Source organism: Schistocerca gregaria, chromosome 2 (genome assembly GCF_023897955.1).
Source record: "Schistocerca gregaria isolate iqSchGreg1 chromosome 2, iqSchGreg1.2, whole genome shotgun sequence".
In the NCBI taxonomy this organism is placed as follows: Eukaryota; Metazoa; Arthropoda; class Insecta; order Orthoptera; family Acrididae; genus Schistocerca; species Schistocerca gregaria.
Genome location: NC_064921.1, coordinates 399038633 through 399061153, shown reverse-complemented (window position 1 = coordinate 399061153; position 22521 = coordinate 399038633). Strand labels below are relative to the sequence as shown.

Here is a 22521-nt window from a genome sequence, read left to right as displayed (position 1 = left end):
ATTAATATCTTCAGACTCCTGCTGACTGAGGACTGTGAAGCTGAAAGGTAAAGTACGTAGACAGCACACTTCAAATTCTTGGTCTGCCTGTTATATTTACCATGCTTGGTAAAACAACAGTTTTCCTCCTTTGATGATAAAGAATGCACAAAGATATTGTGGATTAAGTCGTTTCAAATGGGTAATGACTTTTCCATGGCTAACTTATATTACTTCATAGTCGTATAGAGGATCATTGAAACAACTTTTTCAAATGAAAGTGACTTTTTTGTGGATTTTAGTGTGATAAATACTAAACGTGACAGCAAAAAAGCCATATGACCCACAATTTTTTAAAATTTAATACTCAGAGTTTCAAAATGCATTTTCAAAGAAGGGAAAGACCAGGGTGGAGTAATGACAATACTAAGAAGAGGATAGTGGTACTCATCACTATAGAGAGGATAGTGCTACTCATAATATAGAGGAGATGTTGTGTCATAGACATGCACAACAAAAACAGTTATATACTTGAGCTTTCAGCCAAAAGCCTTCTTCTTCTACAGTAGAAAACACCCATAAACTCTCTCTCTCTCTCTCTCTCTCTCTCTCTCTCTCTCTCTGTCTCTCTCTCTCTCTGTCACACAAACACAAATACACACACTCACACTCACACACACGTGAACTTCTGAGGTGAGACTGCATACAGCAATTGTATTGCAAATTGACGGAATGGACTGCAGGCACATTAATAAAGATATCTCTCTGAAATTTGTCTGAATTGCTCCTCTGGCCTGTCCACAAGGACTAACAGGCTAATTTTTTATTTTAATCTATTCATTAGTTACTGCAAAAAATATTACCAAAAAAACACGCAAAACTACAAATATCTGCCATTTTATTCTTTTGTCAAACTTCAAAAAAATGTACTACTGCTCCATGCACAACATCCTTTTGATTAAGAAAATTGTTTGTTTCTTGATTTCAGTTAAGATCTGCAGACTGCAGGACTTCCGTCATAAACACAACTCATTTTGGACAGAGCAACTTCAACTCCTTGAATGGGGGGGGGTGCTTAAGGATACTTTTCTGGCTCAATATTATGTAAAAATCTACACCTATTTCTTTCAGGCACTGTTTATAATGCGTATGTTTTACAGATTTTTGTTGGTATCAGGGAATATACCACACTTTCTAAACAAATTAAAAGTATTTTGAATATTTTTGAACCTGCTTAGGGTTATTAAAAATTTACAAAAAACTGATGCAATTTTCTTTTCCAAAATGTTTCCTCAAATTGAGGTACCATTCAATCCAATGTTATACATTTGAAGGAGACCAAATTTTTACCAGCTATGTATGACATGATGGCTGAGGTACTGGACCTATTTAGTTCCACCTATTATGTATATTACAATGATGAAAAATATCACATTTTACATTTTTCTATAATTTAGTTGCTTCTGCAATAAAGCTTAGGTCTACTACAGAAGTATGGGCTATTGCAAGTTACAGAAAAAATTGAAGCAATACTTTTTTAAACTTTAGGAGATATTTGTACCTGAATTCTGAAAAATAGAACATGCGGGAAATTGCGAATGAAGATATGAGTCCAATTAAACTGTGCCTCAGAACATTCCTGAAGCATAGTCTTCATCCTTCAGCAGTTCTTCATCTTCAAGCTTCCTCTTGGCATTCCTTTTAGCACTTCTTGCTTCTTAGGTAACTTGAAGAGTGAGTCTTTCAGCTTCATGCACCTGTTGTCTGTTACACACAAGCAAGTGATCTTCCTTATTAGAGCCACATTTTATGCCTAAATTTTTCAGGAATTCCAACCTTCCTATCACTCCATCGTTGAAACACATCACTGCATCTAGTACACTGACTTTTAATTCATTTAGCCCTACAAAAATATTCTTGGGTAATCTTTCCCATACGCAATGGTTGAAACGTTCATTTGTATTCTGAGTGCCCCCATGAAGACATTTACTAAGCAAAACAGGGTCACTCAGGTCTCTAAAAATTGGTTTTATTTCATTCATAACAGGCTCAGGGAGAGAATGCTTATGATGATAAATTTGACCACTTTCTATTGCTTTATGGTAACCACACCAAGAATCTGTTCCTTTAGGGCAAAGTCCGTAAACAGGGTCGTCATCTGTGGACAAATTATGAAAGTAGGTGGCACATGCAGCTTTTCTCATTGCTGTAACTTCATTCAGAGGTGCAGTTCGTCTAATGGTCAGTCCATAACAACTCTGAAGAAGGTCTATTTCAGTTTCTGTCAAGCTGCCTCAGCCAGACAGAGATTTTCCATCAGATAGCAACTATTCTTTCATTTCTCTTCGCAGCTTCTTCAATCTAGCACCCATCGTCTTTTGCACATGCCCACAACACTCCAGTTTTGTTACAGTGGTATCACCATAAACATTGAACTCATTAATTTTATTGAAAGCTTTAGAGGCCCCATCGCCTAGGTACTTCGTATATCTAACATTATAAACAGGCACTGACCTCTGAAATATTTTTAGAGCTCAGTCACACTCCATACCTCCACTGTAACCATCATAATTCTTAGAACACTGATGTTCAACATGTTCTTCAATGGGGCACCATGGCAGGTGTGGCAGCACTTAGATAAGCACTCAACATCAACAACTTTTCCATTCTCCAGAGACGTAGCACTTACAACACCATTCAAGGAATGATGCCCTTGACATTGCCATGTCCTATCAAGTGCAACAGCATTGTTCCTGGTTCCACTAATATTTACAGTTTCTTCTATGGTTTGTTCCATAGGTACTTTAGACACAACTGCCAAGACACCTAAAAGTATTTTTATGTACTTGCTGAACCTACTGGGAGGAGGAGGAAGGTCAATAAAAACCACAAAACGTTTGAGCAGCCTTTTTTCCTTTTCCCATTGCAAACATTGCATACACTTAACTTCAAATTCTCATCATATGATTATGCAATGTTCGAAGCCATTTTCGAGGTAGATTTACTTCAGGATCTACACAGGACAACTAATTTCGATGCTAAACCCTTCCTGCTACTTTGCTGTTCAGTGATTTCCAGACAGTCTACAGCATCACATTGTTTACATTTCAACACTTCCTTTATCAAAGAAGGTAAGATGACCACATCAACAACAATAAATCCACTACAAACATCATCACTGTTAACACAAAAATTTGAATCACCAGGACGCATGCCACATGGGAATTTCTTCCCTGAAGAACTGATACACAGGTTATTTTCAACAGTGTGACTTGCTTTGTTTGTGAACTGGTTACCACAGAATTTCCTTTTATTGAATTTCTTGACGCGAAGCATAGTTCGTATTTATTGCATACTAAAGGATATGTACTTCCACAAATATATGTAGCAGTTGGGCAACAAACATTCAGTAACATGTAAACAAACTGCTTCAGCAAAACAAAAGTAAATACTAGCAAAGACAATCATTTACAGATACTAGAAGCCTGAACTGTTACCAACATATACAATGTATCAGACATATAATTGCTAGAAACAGAAAGTTCACAGTTCTTTTCGAAATAATACTGGTTTCTGTAACATAACTAGATGGATCGTGGCGGCATACATGACCATAACTTTAAAATTTGGTATAGATAGGTCATTTTTCATTTGAGACCCTATAATGTTTATATCAATGTAATCAGGAAAGACTATAGAATTTAATAAAGTTATGAAAAAATTTCGATTTTTCCACCATTCAGAAGTAGCCTGTATCCTTAATAATGATTAATTTTTTTTTTTAAATCAGAAAGAATCTTTAACACATAATCAACGTAGATTCTTCATGCTGTTCTTGTGTAACACAATTGGCTCTTTATTTACATAAAGCAGTGAGTGTTACTGACAGAGGTCTGAAGCTGATTGCAAATTTCAGTTTTAAAGAAGTCTTTTGCCAGTGTTCCTCCAATTAACTTGTAATTGCATGCTAATAGAGTACCGTGTCAGCTGTATGACTGAATTCATGAATTGTGCTAGAAAGGTCACAGTTTTTAGTAACAGACAGAAAGTCATCAAGTAAAATAGGAATGATACCTGGCATTCCACAAGGAGAAGTTATAGACGCTCTGCTGTTCTCAATCTATATGAACAATTTAGGGGTCCATCTGAGCACGGCTCTTAGATGGTTTGCAGACGATGTCATCTACTATCTACTGAAATCATCATAAGATCCCACTGAATTACAAAATGATTTAGACAAGATGTCTGCATGGTGTGAAAAGTGGCAACTGAACTGAACATTAAATGTGTGAGGACCGTCAGGTGAATACTAAACAAAACACACAAATGTAAAGGGTGCAAAATCACCTAAATACCAAGGGGTTGTAATTATGAGCAGCTTCACTTGGAACCATCATATAAGAAATGTGGGAAAAGTAAATCAGCGACTGTTTTATTGGCAGAACACTTATAGAATGCAACAGATCTGCTAAAGAGTCTGCTCACATTACACTTGTCCTCTTATGGAGCACTGCTATGTGATGTTTTATCCTTATCAGGTAGGAATGATGGAGGACATCAAAAAAGTTCAAAGAAGGCTACCTCTTTTTGTATTATCAAAAAATATGAGAGAGAGTCTCAAAGTTGGGCAATCATTACAACAGAGGCATTTTTTTGCTGCAGAAAGATCTTTTCATGAGATTAAAATTACCAGCTCCCCCTTCTGAATGTCAAAGCATTTTGTTGACTTCATTCTATATAGGGAGAAGTTATCAATTATCATCACAATTAATTGTGAGAAATCAGAGCTCACACAGAAAGATGTAGGTGCTATTCAAGGGTGGAATGGGCAAGAAATAGTGTGAAAGTAGTTCTATGAACTCTCTGATAAGCACTTAGGTGTGAATTTCACAGTAGTCCTGTAGATGTAAATAAGATTTAAAAGTAGTGCAAAGATTGGCAACCTATTTAAATGTTCAGAAATGCAAAAATATGTTCAGAAACACAAAAATGTGCATGTTACAAAATGCAAAAATTTGGTATGCTATGACTACAATATCAGTGAGTCACAACTGGAATCAGTCAACTTATATAAATAGCAGGGTGTATTGATAACATGGGGTCAGTCATAGGTAGAGCAAGTGGCAGACTTGGGTCCATTGATACAATAATGGGAAAAGGCAATCTATGAAGGCAGGTGCTTGCAAAAAACTTGTGTGACTCTTCATAAATAGTGATCAGGACTGTGTGACTCATACCAAGTAGGAAAAACATGGTCTATTGAACCTGCGCAAACAAGGGTAGCACTAATTGCCATTTTTTTATGTGACCCATGGAAGAGCATCATGGAAATGATGAAAAACAGAACAAGGAGATATTTGAAGATACACAGCAACTATTCCAAAAAAGCCTACTTACAATGCTTCAAGAACCAATATTAAATGAGGAATCTAGAAAAATATTACACCTCCCTACATATCATTCTCGCAGGGACTATGAAGACAAATTAGAGTACGTTCAAAGACATTTAAGCAGTCATTCTACCTGTTCTTCAATATGGGAATGGTATGAGAAGAAAGCTCCATATATGTGGCACTATGGGAAATACTTTCTGTGATGCACTTTTCAGTAGTTTGCAGAGTATGAATGAAGAGCTAACAAAAGGTGCCAGGTTCCTGAGGCTATATTATTTTCTTCTCTCTTTCTGTTATGTTTACGAACCCTTAACATCATGCAGTCACATGACTTTTAGCTTTGCTAAACTATGCATTCATCTCAAGGATTCCATATGACAATGCTCAAGTTGTGATTACTGGTATGATGTACATTTCCATGTAAAATAGCTGCATAAAAGAAGTGTATGATTCGTTGTGATGTTTTCATAAATAAAAGCAAATAACCATACCAACTTATGCTCTTTTCAATCTATGTTATGCAAAGCAGGCAAAAATCTGTAATTAACAAATCGTATTTCATATGGTTTGTGTCTACTGTTACAGGCAGAAATTTTAAATAAAAGTGGGGAGTAATTTGTTATCTCTTGCTGTAGTTTTAATTATGGTGTTTTTAAACATTACAGTGTTAATGCTCCACAGTTCTATGTCAAAAACTGCAAATGTGTGATGTTGATTATATACACACCATATTTACAATGAATAAAGTGGAATTTGCTACTTACATTTATCAATTGGCCCCAGTTTTTGTGCTATACTGAAAACAACATCAGCAGTCCAAAACTCAGGAACACGTGCAAATATTTTTCCAGAATCAAGAGGCAAATGAAAACCCAATGTATGAAGTAGCTGAACAAATGGTTGATACAGCATCAGACTTTTCTGCTCAGATGTCCATGGCACCACAGGAATTGACTGCTTCTTCACTAGATACACAGAAACAGTTTGCTTATATTACATGACCTACTGAAGAACTGTACAGAGTTATAACATGGGCACGAGTTACTTTAAAAGGGGTGAGGGGATGGCTAAAAATAATTCTTAAGATATTCAAGGCTATATTGTACAAAACACTGAAATTTACAAAAAAATGACACTGATTGATAACTGGTAATTAAATAACTTAACCAAAAAAATGTGGGTTATATTAAAATCACAAATTTCTAATCTTTTCTACAGTTTTTTTCCAGGTGAAAAAGAGAAAAAGAACAGCTGCCACTACTGAAGACAGAAACATCACTGTAATTTTGTGCTAAATGGTAGACAGTTGGTATTAATTATGTTTTTGTGCTAACTGTCTTTGAAGATGTAGATGATTCATCTGAAGTACAAAATCAAATATGTTTCAGGTTATGGAGAACATAGTGATTGGAAACCAAAATTAAATTAATGTAGAGGTAGTTTGCATTGAAACATTAGAAATACTGTCCTTGCGAGGAAAAAAAAATTATGGTTGTAATTGAATATAAACTCAAAAATGCAAATTGCGATACAAATTATGAATCACAAAACCATTCAATTAGCATTATAGATCCAAAAGAAACTGAAGTGTACAAAACCACTAAAAAATGTAAACTGACCAGAGTAATGTATATCAAACATGAAAAAAATATCATAGTAAAACAAAGTCAATTCTTCATTATAGGTGACTCCTTGCTACAGTAAAAATGTCATCCTCCCAAACTAAAAATTAACATTCCATAATATTAAACAGGTGGCACAATAATCTCATGAAAACTTCAACACCACTTTAAATTCAGGAGAAAGGGCAAGAGGTGAGTGTATCAGGCATTCCGAATGTGTTTTTATTCACACAGGAACAAAAGTTGCTTTGAAGCAACAGCAAAGAGATAATCATCAGTAAAACAAGGAATGTAATTTGGATGCCCATAAGCCTCATTATGAGTTCTAGGCTAATGTAATGTAATTGTATTCAATGAATGTAATCGTATTCAATGAATTAATTATAAATGTAGCAAAATCAGATGTCCAAGCAACAGATTATCATAACAAAAAGAATCCCTTTCGGCTTGATGAAAATTCTGAATATGTTACAAAATTTTCAGATGCAGACTTAGCATAAAAAATGTGGTGTACCTCCTAAACATATTAGAGCATAGAGCAGTACAGTACACAACACAACTGCACACTCACTATTTCAAGTAATTACTAGTAATCAATGTTTTGAAGGGGGCTGCTTTCCAGAGGTATTGAAGTGTGCTGTAGTTAAATAACTCTTCAAATAAAAATCAAGAGAGGTCGTAATAAACTACCATCCTATCTTGATCCTCCAGTCATATCTACAATATTTGATGAAGTTGCTGTTAGAGGATCCAGAACTTTATTGCAAAATATTCCAGATTATTTGAAAAAATAAGTTGGTTTACAACAAGGGGAAAAACAACATACGCATTTTGCAATTTTGCTGAGAAAACAGGTGACAAGAATTTTCTGTGACCTCAAAAAGGCTTTTCATTCTTTAAAACATGCCTTAGTTATAATCAGCAAGTATGGAATAAGAGGCAGTGCCCCACAATGACTTTAACATATTTATGGAACAGGAAATCAAGAAGTATCATTATTTTAAATTATTATTTTGACCGGAAAACAAAGTTTCATGGTGTCCCACATGGTTCCATACTAGCCTAGTTCAATTTCTGTTCTATAGAATGAATTATCATCAAAAACAGTTACCCATCAGTTCTTTTTGCAGACAATTCTTAATGTTTTGGGGTAAAATCAAGAAGCAGAAACAAATCCTGAACCATTGACCCTCAATGGCTTAGAAACTTGGTTCCATCTAAATGGGTTGAATCTAAACATATTTAAGACTCACATAACATAGTTCAAAAGCAGTTGTCAAAATGTGATCATTCATAACAATCTAGATATCCCTGTTGCTGATCAAACCACCCAACATGGCATCCTTCATTTCAATGACTGCTTCACAGCCTGTTCCACCTGGATCCTGAACTGTGCAGCATATCCTATGCTTCCGTAACCCTCCCAGCCTCAACCTGGATCAACAACAACTTCCTTGTTCCCATTCCAGCACTACATAGCCCTCTACTCCACCAATGCACTTAGTCTTTTTACTTCTCTCCTTTTCTGCTAACCCCTCCCTCCCATCTCTCCCCCACCCACTGTTTAACCTCCAAACTGCAGCTGTCACACTCTCCACCTCACACCTGCACACTTCCAGCAGCACTTTACCTCCCCCAACCCTACCCTGCTATCCCTCCCCCTCTCTGCCCCAGCCTCCTCCTTAACACAGCCTATTGCAAATAATTTTGCTGTGGTGTAATGCTCCTTTTTGGCACAAATGGTTTTTCTTTGAAACATGTGAAAGTCACTTTTCTGTTCAATGTTACAATTATGAATATTTTTATTTTTGAGGATGGAACAAGGAGTTGTTATTGAATATTTCTTAATAAAAATTGATTTTATTTGATTTTTTATGGGTCCAGTTTTATCACACAGCACAAATTGTACAATTTATATTGGACACGTCAAAGATAAGTTACAATAATACATAGTATTAGCAAAATTGCAGGCAAATTAAAAATAGGTACCTATCACAATGAATTTTGTTATGTATTCAAAAATTCTCTGACAGAATAGAAACAGTGTCTATTAGAAATGCCTTTAGTTTAGCTTTAAATATTGGATGAGTAGCATTTTTTATTTCCTCTGGTACCTTATTGTATAATATTACACCAATGTTAATTATGCTCCTTTGATAGGTGGTTGTTCTGTGATATTTTTGATGTGTATTTGATTTCCCCCTGGTACTATAGTTGTGTACATTTTTGTTCTGTAACAGTTTGCCTGTTTTCAGGAGGTAGTCTCTAGTGAACAAGATAGTTTCACAAATGAATAAACTTGGAACATGTAGAACACCAAGATCAGTAAAATGGGATTTACAGGACTCCATCTTTTTAAGGCCACAAATTATTCTTAGAGCTCTTTTTTGCATTCTAAGATTAGATTAGATTAGATTAGATTAATACTAGTTCCATGGATTATGAATATGATATTTCGTAATGATGTGAAACGAGTAAAATTTTCCAATACATGACATAATTAAGTTAATTTAACAACATAATTAAGTTAATATAACAACTTTTTTAAAAATTTTTGTTTATTTTTTTTTCTTAATTTATATCTAAAAATTCTTCTATGGAGTAAAAGGAGTTGTCATTCAGAAATTCTTTTAATTTCTTCTTAAATACTTGTTGGTTATCTGTCATACTTTTGATACTATTTGGTAAGTGACCAAAGACTTTAGTGGCAGTATAATTCACCCCTTTCTGTGCCAAAGTTAGCTTTAATCTTGAACAGTGAAGATCATCCTTTCTCCTAGTATTGTAGTTATGCACAATGTTATTACTTTTGAATTGGGTTTGGTTGTTAATAACAAATTTCATAAGAGTTTATAGATACTGAGAAGCCACTGTGAATATCCCTAAATCCTTAAATAAATGTCTGCACGATGATCTTGGGTGGACTCCAGCTATTATTCTGATTACACCCTTTTGTGGAATAAATACTTTATTCCTCAGTGATGAATTACCCCAAAATATGATGCCATATGCAAGCAATGAGTGAAAATAGGTGTAGTAAGCTAATTTACTAAGATGTTTATCTCCAAAATTTGCAATGACCCTTATTGCATAAGTAGTTGAACTCGAACGTTTCAGCAGATCATCAATGTGTTTCTTCCAAATTAATCTCTCATCAATGGACACACCTAAAAATTTTGAATATTCTACCTTAGCTATATGCTTCTGATTAAGGTCTATACTTATTAATGGCATCATACCATTTACTGTACGGAACTGTATGTACTGTGTCTTATCAAAATTCAGTGAGAGTCCATTAACAAGGAACCACTTAGTAATTTTCTGAAACACATTATTGACAATTTCATCAGTTAATTCTTGTTTGCCAGGTGTGATTACTATACTTGTGTCATCAGCAAAGAGAACTAACTTTGCCTCTTCATGAATATAGAATGGCAAGTCATTAATATATATTAAGAACAACAAAGGACCCAAGACTGACCCTTGTGGAACCCCATTCTTGGTAAATCCCCAGTTTGAGGAATTTGCTGATCTTTGCACTGTAAGTTGAGTATCCCCAGAAAACGATCCCATATCGGGCTAGTGAGTGGAACTGTCCATAGTATGCCTGCAGTACTGTTGTTTTAATTGTTGTAGCCTTTAAAATTCTTAGGCCACAGCACACAGACAATAGTTTTCTAGACAAGTTATTTACATGAGTCCCACTTTATGTCTTGCTGAACCCATGGACCCAAAACTTTTGTGACACATTTTCTGGGGGATCATTTTTTAATTGTGCATTAATAGGCATTTGATTAGTGGGAGGAATTGAGGAATTAAATGAAAATCGACACATATAGTTTTTTCAGTATTTATAATGAGTTTGTCTTTTTGTGAACAACTCAGAAAGTCTTTTCATAGAACTTTCTGCTGTGGACTGCAATGTTTCTGGACTGGATCCAGTGAAAAATATGCTGGTGTTATCGGCAAACAAAATAAATTTTGTAGGACTCATATATTCAACTAAGTCGTTCACAGGTAAATACATGAAAGAGAACAAATCCTCGTTCTTTTAAAGGGGTCTGCAGTGTTTGTTCCTTTTTATTTCTGCCATGATTCTCACTGTCCTTTTTGCATCCTGAAGAGTTTTAGGCAGGATGGCAAGTTATGTCAGGAAGTGCGCCCACACTTCAGAAGTGAGTATATTAACATAGTATACATACATTAGTCAGTACTTATGACAACAGTTCTCAAGCACTCTCCTTAAACAGCACATAATAATTAGTCTCTTAAATGTGCTATCAATGTGATTAGCCCATTTAAAATTATCTTGGAGCCAGATATCCAGAAGTTTTATATTATCTGCAGCTGCAATATCTGTGCCTGATATCTGAATTTTTATATCCTCCTCACTGTTTCTCTTGACAGTATGAAAATTTAATGATATTGTTTTACTTTTACTTAATATTAACTTGTTTTGGCTGAACCTGTTTACAACGCTAGTTAATGTCTCAGATAGTGTTGTCTGTAATATTTCTGCTGTCATCTGTAGACTAGATAGTGATATGACACTGTTTGGTTGAAGCTTAGTTGTTTATGTATGTCAAAAATAGGATGAGACCCAATACTGAGCTGGATATGCCATACTTTATTTCTTTGTAATCAGAAGTGTGTGGTTGCTTTATCTTCTTGAAATTGTATTTCTAATACTTGCTTGCAGCCAGTAAGATATTATCTAAGCCATGGTCTCTGGTGTCAAAAGCCTTAGACAGATCACTGCATATGCCAGTTACTTTTTCTCCACTATCAAAGTTTTGGAGCACTTTGTTCAGAAATTCAATACTGCTTTTTCTGATGATCAACCTTTCCAGAAACCATGTTGAGTTGTCAATAATATGTTCCACTTTTCAAGCAACCTTTTATCTAATCAAGCAACCTTTTATCTAATACCTTTGGAAATACATATAGAAAAGCAATAGCTCTAATTGGCTACATCTTCTTCTTATCCTTTTTGAACTGTGGCTTGTATTTCACTATCTTTAAGCAGGAAGGAACGATTCATGTTGTGAATTTGTGAATGAACTGTTGAAAAGGTAGACTAATACTACCGCAATGAGGCAAGCTGCATTTTTCAAGTTAGTGAAAGTTTGTTGAATATCTTACCACCAGGGTAAGTAACCTCATTCTGAACGCTGGACAAGGAAGCAAAATCTATAAACAATAATCTTTGTGTTTTGTACTGTGACTGCTTACATCACAATTCAGTTGAAACTGATTTTTGCTACGTATATGTTCTGTCCCAGTCTGGTCTGATGTGCAGTATTACAAACTTGAATGACAATGCTTTACATTGTTAATAACCCTTGCCCAAAAATCATATGTTGATATACTCTCTCTCTAAATGACATAGACCACAAGGTCAGACAGCTGAACAACCAGAACACTCTAAATGTCTAACAGCTATTAGTTTGGATTAAGGTTATTGGTAATCTATAGAACTCAGTTTTGTTTTTGGGATAGAGTATGTGTCTGTACCATATTATAACATATTCCTTTAAAGCTTTCACATATCACATGCTAAACAGTTTAACCTATTCAGATAATTTTTCACTATGGGAAAATGTTGCTGATGTGATATACTCTATGTACTATGTACTATGTCCGATGACTCTGGTGATGAGTGTCACTTTTTCCACATCCAATTCCACATCATTGTTCTTCACAGATAAATAAGTATGCCACTGAGGCAATCGTTCAGAACTTTCAGCAACATGGGTTCATGACCAAAGGGAATTTGAAGCTCCTCTTCTTCGTTTATTTCTCCAGACATTCTGTCAATTTTTTGCTCGATGTTTAATTATTTGCAGGTTTGGTGGAAGAGCAGCTGCTACCTTGTGATAAATATATGAACTGGTCTATATGAAGTCAAATATAGGTAATTGTGGCACATCACCGAAGGAGACACACTCTGCAACTGAAACATGAGTAGCAACTGCTGCACGATACAACATTTTGTTACCATGAAAATTTTGTGCATTTTCAGAAGAAAGATTGCTTTGTTTGGGCTTCTAGGTCATTTTTAGTGATATTGCCATCATTACAAAGTATGCATTATGGATATTGTATGTCCATACATTCGAAGCAGTTGCAAAGAGAAGGATGGACCACAGATTGCCGGGACATGCTGCAATTTTGTAAAGACGCACCTATTAATGAAACACACACTCTGTATCCATTGAACTGAATTTGTTTTTCCTATTCAAATCATGAGAAGTCCGGAATGGAATAACAAAACTATGGAAAGGGTGGGTTGCTATTCACCACACAGAGAAGGCATTGAGTCATATACAGGGACAATGAAATACTTCAGCTTTTGAATGCACTGCCCGAGACAGTGTGCTTCACTTTACTGACTGCTTGACAGCCTGTACCATTTGGATTCTTCCCACCAACACTAACTGTTCTGAACTGCACAGGTGGTAATTTTCACAATGATGTATTCTTCATTCCTATAATCCACCCCAGCATCAAGCCTCCTCCACCCTGACCTCTCCTGCCCTGCTCCCAATCCAGTACATACATGCCTTATATTCCACTGACACACCTCTTCACCAACTTCTCTCCTCTCCCTTACTCCCTCCACCTTCCTTTCCCAGCTAGGCCTTTGCTGCACCTTGTTGCCATATCCCATCCCAACCATGTCCCTCTATGCTTCCACAGGCAGTGCTAGCATCTTCCCCCACCCAACCCTACCTTGCTAACCCTTCCCCTCCCCATCCTACACCTCTTCCTTTTCCCCACAACCGATCCATCTGTATTGTTGCTCCTGTCAGATGCAGTTGCAGTCTGCTCTTAGTGCCTGGAGACAGTGGCCATGTGTGTGAGAGTAGTGCTTGTATATAAGTATGTGTGTTTCCTCCACTTCTGAGAAAGACCTTTGTCCATAAACTGAAATATTTCTATCATTCTTTTTATTGTGGCCATCTGTAACTCAACGCCTGTTCTATATGATAAGTAGCAATCTATCCTTTCTGAATAGTTGTTTTACCTATTTACTAGCCAAACTGAATCATCTATATGATTCCAGTAGATTAACCACATGCCTTCTGGATGTGGATTGGTTTTTAACACTATTTGCTTCTGTTTGGTTACATGATACAAGCACTGTGTGGTGATGTCGTTGGATTCCTGATCAATGCTATTACTCTTTTTTTATTTAGTTGTAACCCATTATTTTGCTTATAATCTTGGATGATCCTTCAGAATGCCTTTTAAGTCTGTCACATTATTTATTTTGACCATCACAACTTCTTTGCATATGATATGATTTACTTTCACCTGTTACAGGTTAGATGCATCCATCTAAAGTTTCTACAAATGGCTGACAAAAACTCATTGTGTTTTTGGTTACTATTACATAGTTTTATTAGATTCTGCCCTAGGCATTCTCATAGTCTAAAAATGTAATATCTGCTATTAACTGTTATTCACAAGTCATGACAACAAATTCTCTACAACCAAATGGAATGCCTTAATCAATTTATCTGCTCTCCCACTACTTTGATAGAACCTCAGGATATGATATGCTCATCTTTAAGTCTGTCATTCACTAGGCACTTTTAGATACTAACGTCAATATTTAGTAGCATGACCACCTTGTAGCCTCTTATATTGACAGTGTGTGCCTGTTTTGGTTTCAAGACAGTCACATCTTCCACAAACACCATTGGTGAGTTCTCTACAGCTATAAGCCCATAGTAAATTTCACTATGCCTTTCTCCCATTATATGCCAATGTGCTTATGTGGTGCTATCAATGTCATCCGTTCTCAGTGACTTGTGGGTTGATGCTGCCATTATGACAATTTTAGAAGGAAGGAATATTTTGTAAGGGGTGGACAGTGGAAGACCTTGGTATTATATTGGGGGGGGGGGGGGGGTTGCTTGTTCCTTATGAGAGTTCTATGCCATATGAAACAAACTGCAGAGGTTCAGAATTAAGTTAATGGACTATTGAACTCTTTCTGTTTGAGTAAAGTGTAATTGAGACAAAACTACTTATCCAGCCAACCAGTACATCGACAAGTGTGGATACTCACCTGAAAACAACAATGGGGCTGATCAGGAGACTCAAAATGACTTGGGGTCAAGTCAAGACAGCTCTTGCCTCTGCAATTTAACTGTCTTGACAAATTTCTACATAACCCGTTTAATGGACCAATAATTTTTGCTACTGAGAAGGGACACACAATGTGGGAAGTCATTTAACTACTCACATATCTAGACAGAAGTTTTTCCATGCTATGTGAAGTGAGCTAATGAAAGTCAACTGGGTCAACTAATCACAGTGCCTTCTTTAATGCTTATTAGGGTGTTCGGATAACTGTACAAATATCAAGCACTAGCATGCTTAATTTACTGTGATAATATTTTATTAAATGTTACCTTTACGTATCATGTAGAAGTAAACAGTTACTTCACAGATACAGAACCCACAGTTCATCATTCCTATTGGTCCAGTGGGACCTAAAATGGGCCCTGACTAAGATACACAGCACTTTATGCTAAAAACAGTTCTAGATTTTGCTTGTTTTTACAAACTTTATTTATAGCTATGGTGTTCTCATGGTGCATTACACATCATCTATCAATTTTGTGAGTGCTGAGCATGACAAGAAGTTCTGCAAAACAATACTAAATGCCTTATCTAAAAACCATTATGAAAAAGATAGATTTCTTCTCAACATACAGTGGAGATGTTAACTCACCAGGGTGTATACGTGGACAAGACACACACACACACACACACACACACAAAAAAAAAAAAAAAAAAAAAAAAAAAAATCCTGGATGTTTTCGGATTTTTCCACGTGAAAGTACAATTTTTCCAATTAAGTGACTGGATACTTTCCCCCAGAACCAAAAAATGTGCGAATCTTTTGAGTGGTTCAGTTTTTATACACAGGTGTAGAACTACCCGATACTTTAGGAAATGAGACACACCAAAGAAAAGAAAGTTTTGGAAAGATCTTTGATGTGCAGCAACATGTGCCCTGCATGTTTACGCATTATGATATGCTGCATATTTTTGTATTATGAAAAGTATAAATTCGAATTCTGTCATAAAACAGCATGGTAGTTTCCAAAGCACTGAAATCGAGATTGTGACGTGCTTCTGTAAGCCAATCACAGCTCATGTCATGTGATCTCGCCAGGCAGTGACAGCAGATATTCAGAGGATACGACATGTGATGTAGTTAGCCAGTAGCAATACCACTGTTTAGTAGCGCAAATGGAAAAATAGGAAAGGCTAATGATTTAAATTTAATAAATCAGATGGTTATAATTAAACTTTCACTACTGAACACGTTATAACAGGAAACTAGTTACCGTATGAGTACTAAAATTTGGTAGCATTAATGTCCAGAGTAAGGGGTGTATGATTTCCATGTGTCACAGTGCCACCGCCAATTCCAGCTATGGCCACCAGGTGCAGTGGTCAGTCTTTGAGATTCATAGCCTCACACACCTGACCAGTCCCAGTGCACTTGTCGTGTCAACATGAGCTTGGACAAAAGGAGCTCTATTGTCAAAACAAGAATAATGCTGCCGGCTGAAGGGATTATTGAAGGGTCCACTTTCTCCTTAAGCTGTGCAGAGCATGCTGAATAAGTTCAAATCAACTGGAGAACTGGGCATCATTGTGGGAAAAGGCTGACGACTGTTTGCATCACAGGTGGTTGATAAAATCACTGTTGATATGGCAGATAACACTGCATGAAATTACCGATCTTCAGGCAGCACGCATGCTGTGTCATGACAGTTGAACATCCCATGGTCCACTGTAAGGAAGGTGCTTCAAACCATTCTCAATTGGTATCTGTAAAAGATCTATACCATACAGCGGCGTACACCACAGGATGTACAATGATGTGTTGAATTCGCTCCCACTTTCTCGCAAGGATTGCAGGTGACAAGGGCTGGCCTTGTATCATCCAATAGACAGACGAAGCTCATTTCTCTCTGATGGTGAGGTGAACACACAGAATTGCTGAGTGTGGGGATCTTCACCTCGAGTCACTGTGCATGAAGTTCCTCCATATGGTGAATGTGTCACCATATGGTGTGGCTTCATGGCTACATTCATCATTGGCCCATTCTTTTTTGAACAGGCTGGCACTAAAGGACCAAAGACATGCAGTGTGACTTGACAACAGTACTGCAATATGCATGTCGTACCCGCCCTACAGGAGAGATACACATTGAACACAACTGTTTTCATGCAAGATGTGGCCCCCCCACTGCACATCGCTCGTGACGTCAGCTGCTTCTCCGAAACACATCTGGAAGCAATCGAATTATCAGCCCTTCATTTCCAAATACTTGCCAGTACAATCACTTGATCTCACTTGCTGTGATTTCTGGTGGTGGGGCTACCTGAAAGACAGTGTTTACCAGGGAAACATTCACACATGCGCCAATCTGAAGCACAGCATATCAAGAGAGGTAGCCAGCATACCTTCGGACATGCTTCGTTCTGCTGTGCAGAATGCAATACTGCGCTTTCAGACTCTTCCGGACACTGACAGGCACTTTACTGAGCCCCTTTTGTAGCAGTAACTGTACCAGTAGGCAATGGTATGATGTACCATAGCAGCACATTAAAGGTGCTTCAACTACATTGATTGTGCATTATTTCTCTTCCCCATGTCCTTGACATTAATGCTACCACATTTGGTACTCATAAGGTAGTTAGTTTCTGTGTTATAACATGTTCAATAGGGAAAGTTTAATTATAACCATCTGGTACATAGCATAGCTACAAGAAAAACTAAGCTTTCACATGTAATATTTGTCCCAAAATTAATGAGCTACAAGAGAAGCTAAGCTTTCACATATGGTATTAGTCTTTTTCGTGTTACACTTTAAGATCCATCACACAAAAGTGCCAGTAAAATTTTAAATAATGACAAAAATGTCTGATCTTCCGGGCTTGAAATTCTTCTTAGTGGCTGGAAGTCAAAGTGCTAAGTTTTACATGGAAGTCAAAAGCTCTGTGATTTAAAAACTTCATCAAACACGCTCACACGTAACATAATTCATCTTTCTATCTAGCATAAAAGGAAATTTACTTTGAAAGTAATGGTTTTTAAACCTCCATTCACAATATTTTCCTGCAGTCTGTTAAAAATACTTTTGTTTCAGCAATTGACAGTGAGCACCAGGAAACAGAAGTTACTGCGCATGTGTGGCTATGATGACGTAGGTAGCCCATATGTTCGAACATACACTATGTGATCAAAAGTATCCAGACACCTGGCTGAAAATGACTTACAAGTTCGTGGGCCCTCCATCAATAATGGTGGAATTCCACATGGTGTTGGCCCAACCTTAGCCTTGAAGACAGCTTCCACTCTTGCAGGCATATGTTCAATCAGGTGCTGGAAGGTTTCTTGGGGAACTGCAGCCCATTCTTCACAGAGTGCTGCACTGCAGAGAGGTATTGATGTCAGCTGGTGAAGCCTGGCATTAAGTCAGCATTCCAAAACATCCCAAAGGAGTTCTATAAGATTCAGGTCAGGACTCTGTGCAGGCAAGTCCATTACAAGGATTTTATTGTCATGTAACCACTTTGCCACAGGCCATGCATTATGAACAGGTGCTCGGTCATGTTGAAAGATCCAATCTCCATCCCCGAAATGCTCTTAAACAGTGGGAAGCAAGAACATGCTTCAAACATCAGTGTACACCTGTGCTGTGATAGTGCCATGCAAAACAACAAGGGGTGCAACCCCCTTCCATGAAAAACGCACAACATAATTTTAGTGTTGGCGCTATGCATGCTGGCAGATGACGTTCGCTGGGCATTCGCCATACCCACATCCTGCCATCAGACTGCCACATTGTGTACCATGATTCATCACTCCACACACCGTTTTTCCACTGTTCAATCATCCAGTGTTTATGCGAGGCATTGTCTGGTATTTACCAGCATGATGTGTGGCTTATGAGCTAACGCTCAACCACGACATCCAAGTTTTCTCACCTCCCACCTAACCGTCATAGTACTTGAAGTGGATCCTGATGCTGTTTGGAATACCTGTGTGATGGTGTGGATAGATGTTTGCCTATTACACATTATGACCCTCTTCAACTGTCAGCAGTCTCTGTCAATCAACAGACGGGGTCAGCCTGTACACTTTTGTACTGCACATGTCCCTTCACATTTCAACTTCTTTATCACATTGGAAACAGTGGACTTGGGATGTTTAGGAGTGTGGAAATCTCACTTACAGATGTTTTATGCAAGTGACACCCAATCACCTGACCACGTTCAAAGTCCATGAATTCTGCGGAGCACCCCAGTCTGCTCTCTCACGATGTCTAATGACTACCGAAGTCTCTTTATGGAGTACCTGGTAGTAGGTGGCAGCACAATGCACCTAATATGAAAAATGTATTTTTTTTTTTGGGAAGGGGGGGGGGGGGGGTGTCCGTATACTTTTGATCAGACAATCTTACATTATGTCATAAAAAAACAGAAAATCAGAAGATACTTCAAGAGCATCGGTATTTTGTAAACCATACATAAATGCATAATTCAGTTTAAAGTACACATTGATATGACCAGATTCACAATGACGTGGGCCCCAGCCTGATATTAAGCTGTGTGATTTTTGGGATGTAAATTTTCTTGGAGTACTAGTACTGTATTACCTTATGTTTGGTTCTTCATCATGGCATAATGCCATACATGCCAGAAGATGAAAATGTGCATTTGAAATTCAGCGAACAGTTGAAACTAGCCAATAGTGTGGAATGAAGCATTTTGTTTCAAATAAATTGACTGCCTCAGTGAAAAAGATTAATAAAATCCAAATTTCTTTAGCAAACTGACGGGAATAACTTCACTGTTTTGCAAGGCGATTCATGCTTGACTGCCAAAAATGAAGGCATAAAAATAAAATCAGAAATCTGAAATTAATAACACATATTAACCTTCCATTATTATGTGAATATATTTCAATTCACTTGACAGTGCACAGTCACAGAAATTCATTTATTTTTCCTTTGGTGTGAGAGATGTAAATGAAGATGACAGTAAAATCACTGAACTTAAACACAGATCATGTTGAGACTACGCCCCCTCCCCAAGACAACTCAGACAGCTCTGCGAAAGTGCCAATATGGCAGCTAGGGCACGCCAGAAAAATTTTTACGGGTAGCATCTGGTTGCTTGTTGCTGCTGCCAATACAGCTAAAAGCAGCCAGAAGTGTGAAAAGGTACTGCTCATATGCAACTCAATTGTGCATGAGCCCCCTGGCAGCTGCTCAGACACACCTAATGTAAAGTTGTGACGTCATGCTCATTGGAAGCAGTTTGTTCTTATGAAGTATTGCATAGTCTTCATCCTACAGTCTTTCACACATTTTGCTGTTGGCATACGCTCATGTGTGCACTGTGTTTTGTTTTTGTAAATGGCACATTTCCTTTGCAATTTAATTTTCATTTTTTTCTCTCATTTGTTTTATTGTTGCAGTATTATTCATCAGCAGTGGGATACAGTTATATTCTTTGTTACTGTATCAGTTCTTACCAGTCAAGTTTACAAAAATTTAACTGAAAAATAAAACAATGAAAAATTTCCAGAATTCCAAAAAATTCCTGGGTTTCTCCTGGTTTTGTCCTGGATGAAAAAATTCCCATTTTTTTTTCGGATTTCCTGGTTGTATACACCCTGCTCACAGACAGATGCTACAAAAAGACAGCTAAACAAGTGAGCTTTCGGCCAAAAGGCCTTCATCTAAAATATATAATAGCCACTCTACATGTGTGCAAGCACAACTCACACACATGTGTCCAATGCCTCTGATCCTCGAGGCATTGGTGAGTCATGTTTGTGTGAATGTATGTGTGTTGTCTACTTCAGAAGAAGGCCTTCTGTCCGAAAGCTCGCTTGTTCAGCAGTCTTTTTGTTGTAGCTATCTGTGACTCAACATCTCCACTGTATGGTTTAGAAGAAATCTATATTTTTCACTGTATTGTCATTATTCAACCCAGGATATTCCATTGTTTGATTTTACATGTAGAATAAACTAGATAAAGAGCCAGTAGCGTAATATCCCAAAGAGGAACTGACAAAATTGAATAAAATATTTTGTATTTAACATAACCCGTTTCAACAGACCATGCTGCCATCTTCAGATCTTAAATTCTTTGTTGTAAAACACGTTTATTTTAAGAAACTTCCTGCAGGAGCAGGAGAGCTTCTGTAAAGTTTGGAAGGTAGGAGACGAGGCACTGGCAGAAGTACAGCTGTAAGGACGGCGCATGAGTCGTGCTTGGGTAGCTCAGTTGGTAGAGCACTTGCGCGCAAAAAACAAAGGTCCTGAGTTCGCGTCTCGGTCTGGCACACAGTTTTAATCTGCCAGGAAGTTTCATATCAGTGCACACTCCGCTGCAGAGTGAAAATCTCATTATATGTTCATTTTATGCTGACCTCACATACAAAATGTCAAGATGATAAAAATAGCACATTATAATAGGTTTGTCATGTCCAAAATATTTAAAAACATAAAGCATCTTGTACAACAGGCTATGTTTCTTGCTTGTAATTGGGACTTAATATGTATCATAATATAATAAACTAGCACCTCTCAGCTTTTAGCACGATCAATGTGTGGAATCTAGGTGGGGAAGCCTCCGCCCCACCTGTTCCCTCCCCCTATATGCACGTATGCAAATGCTGTAGTATGTGCGGCAGCCTATGTATAACACAGTGAACTCTCCATATTAAATCCCGATATAAAATTGTGGCCAGTATCAGGTAATATTCTTCCAATGTAGACATGGCAAAGTTATGTAACTGTTGCTAGGAGATGGAGTTGGTCAATACCAATTTAAACTCAAGTTTATATCAGTATTTCATTTGCTATTTGTCAGGATGCATTATGTCTATTTCATGACAAAGGGGATGCAGTAGTTCAAGGTGCAACATATACAGTGTGTCCCGTTTATCTTGACCACCCTAAATAACTTTTTGTCCAGATGCAAATTACAAAATGTTTCAAGCAAATGTTCTTTAGCCCTCAGGGGGCATCAATCAGTATGATTGCCTTCGTTGTAGCTTTGTTTTTAATAAAGATATGAACAGCAGTATGACTTTTTTAAATGGCACATGTATTTTTTTATTCGGTAATACATTTCCTCTCCTAAAGACCTATTCAAAAATACACAGTGTACCATTCACTGAAACACAGCGTTATTAATTACATAACACAGCGTTGACTTTGAGCCCAGGATCACAAACTCGTCCACTTGCTGGAGTTGTCAGAAAACAAATGAAAACCAAGTAAAGACATAACACAAAATTGACTTTGAGTCTCCTGTACCATTGCCCAGGAGTAGAACATTCAAAGGTGCTCAAAGTGATGACCCTGGATACCAATACACTGGTGCACTCATTGAATGAAAGTATTATTTACTGCTTCCAGTGCTGCCTGCTGAAGAGAATTACAAACAAGCATCATATGTTCCTGCATGTCCTC

The 22521-nt window shown here is 37.3% G+C and overlaps 1 protein-coding gene across 4 annotated transcripts in view; it reads right to left on the bottom strand.

Annotated features, from left to right (window-relative positions):
- Positions 1-22521, bottom strand: part of LOC126322318 (protein timeless) — a 383108-nt gene that overhangs the window by 9294 nt on the left and 351293 nt on the right. For all 4 annotated transcript variants that reach the window (XM_049994282.1, XM_049994284.1, XM_049994280.1 and 1 more), the window contains one exon: positions 6137-6337. In XM_049994282.1, coding sequence (XP_049850239.1) covers positions 6137-6337 — 201 coding nt within the window. The remainder of the gene's footprint in view (positions 1-6136; positions 6338-22521) is intronic.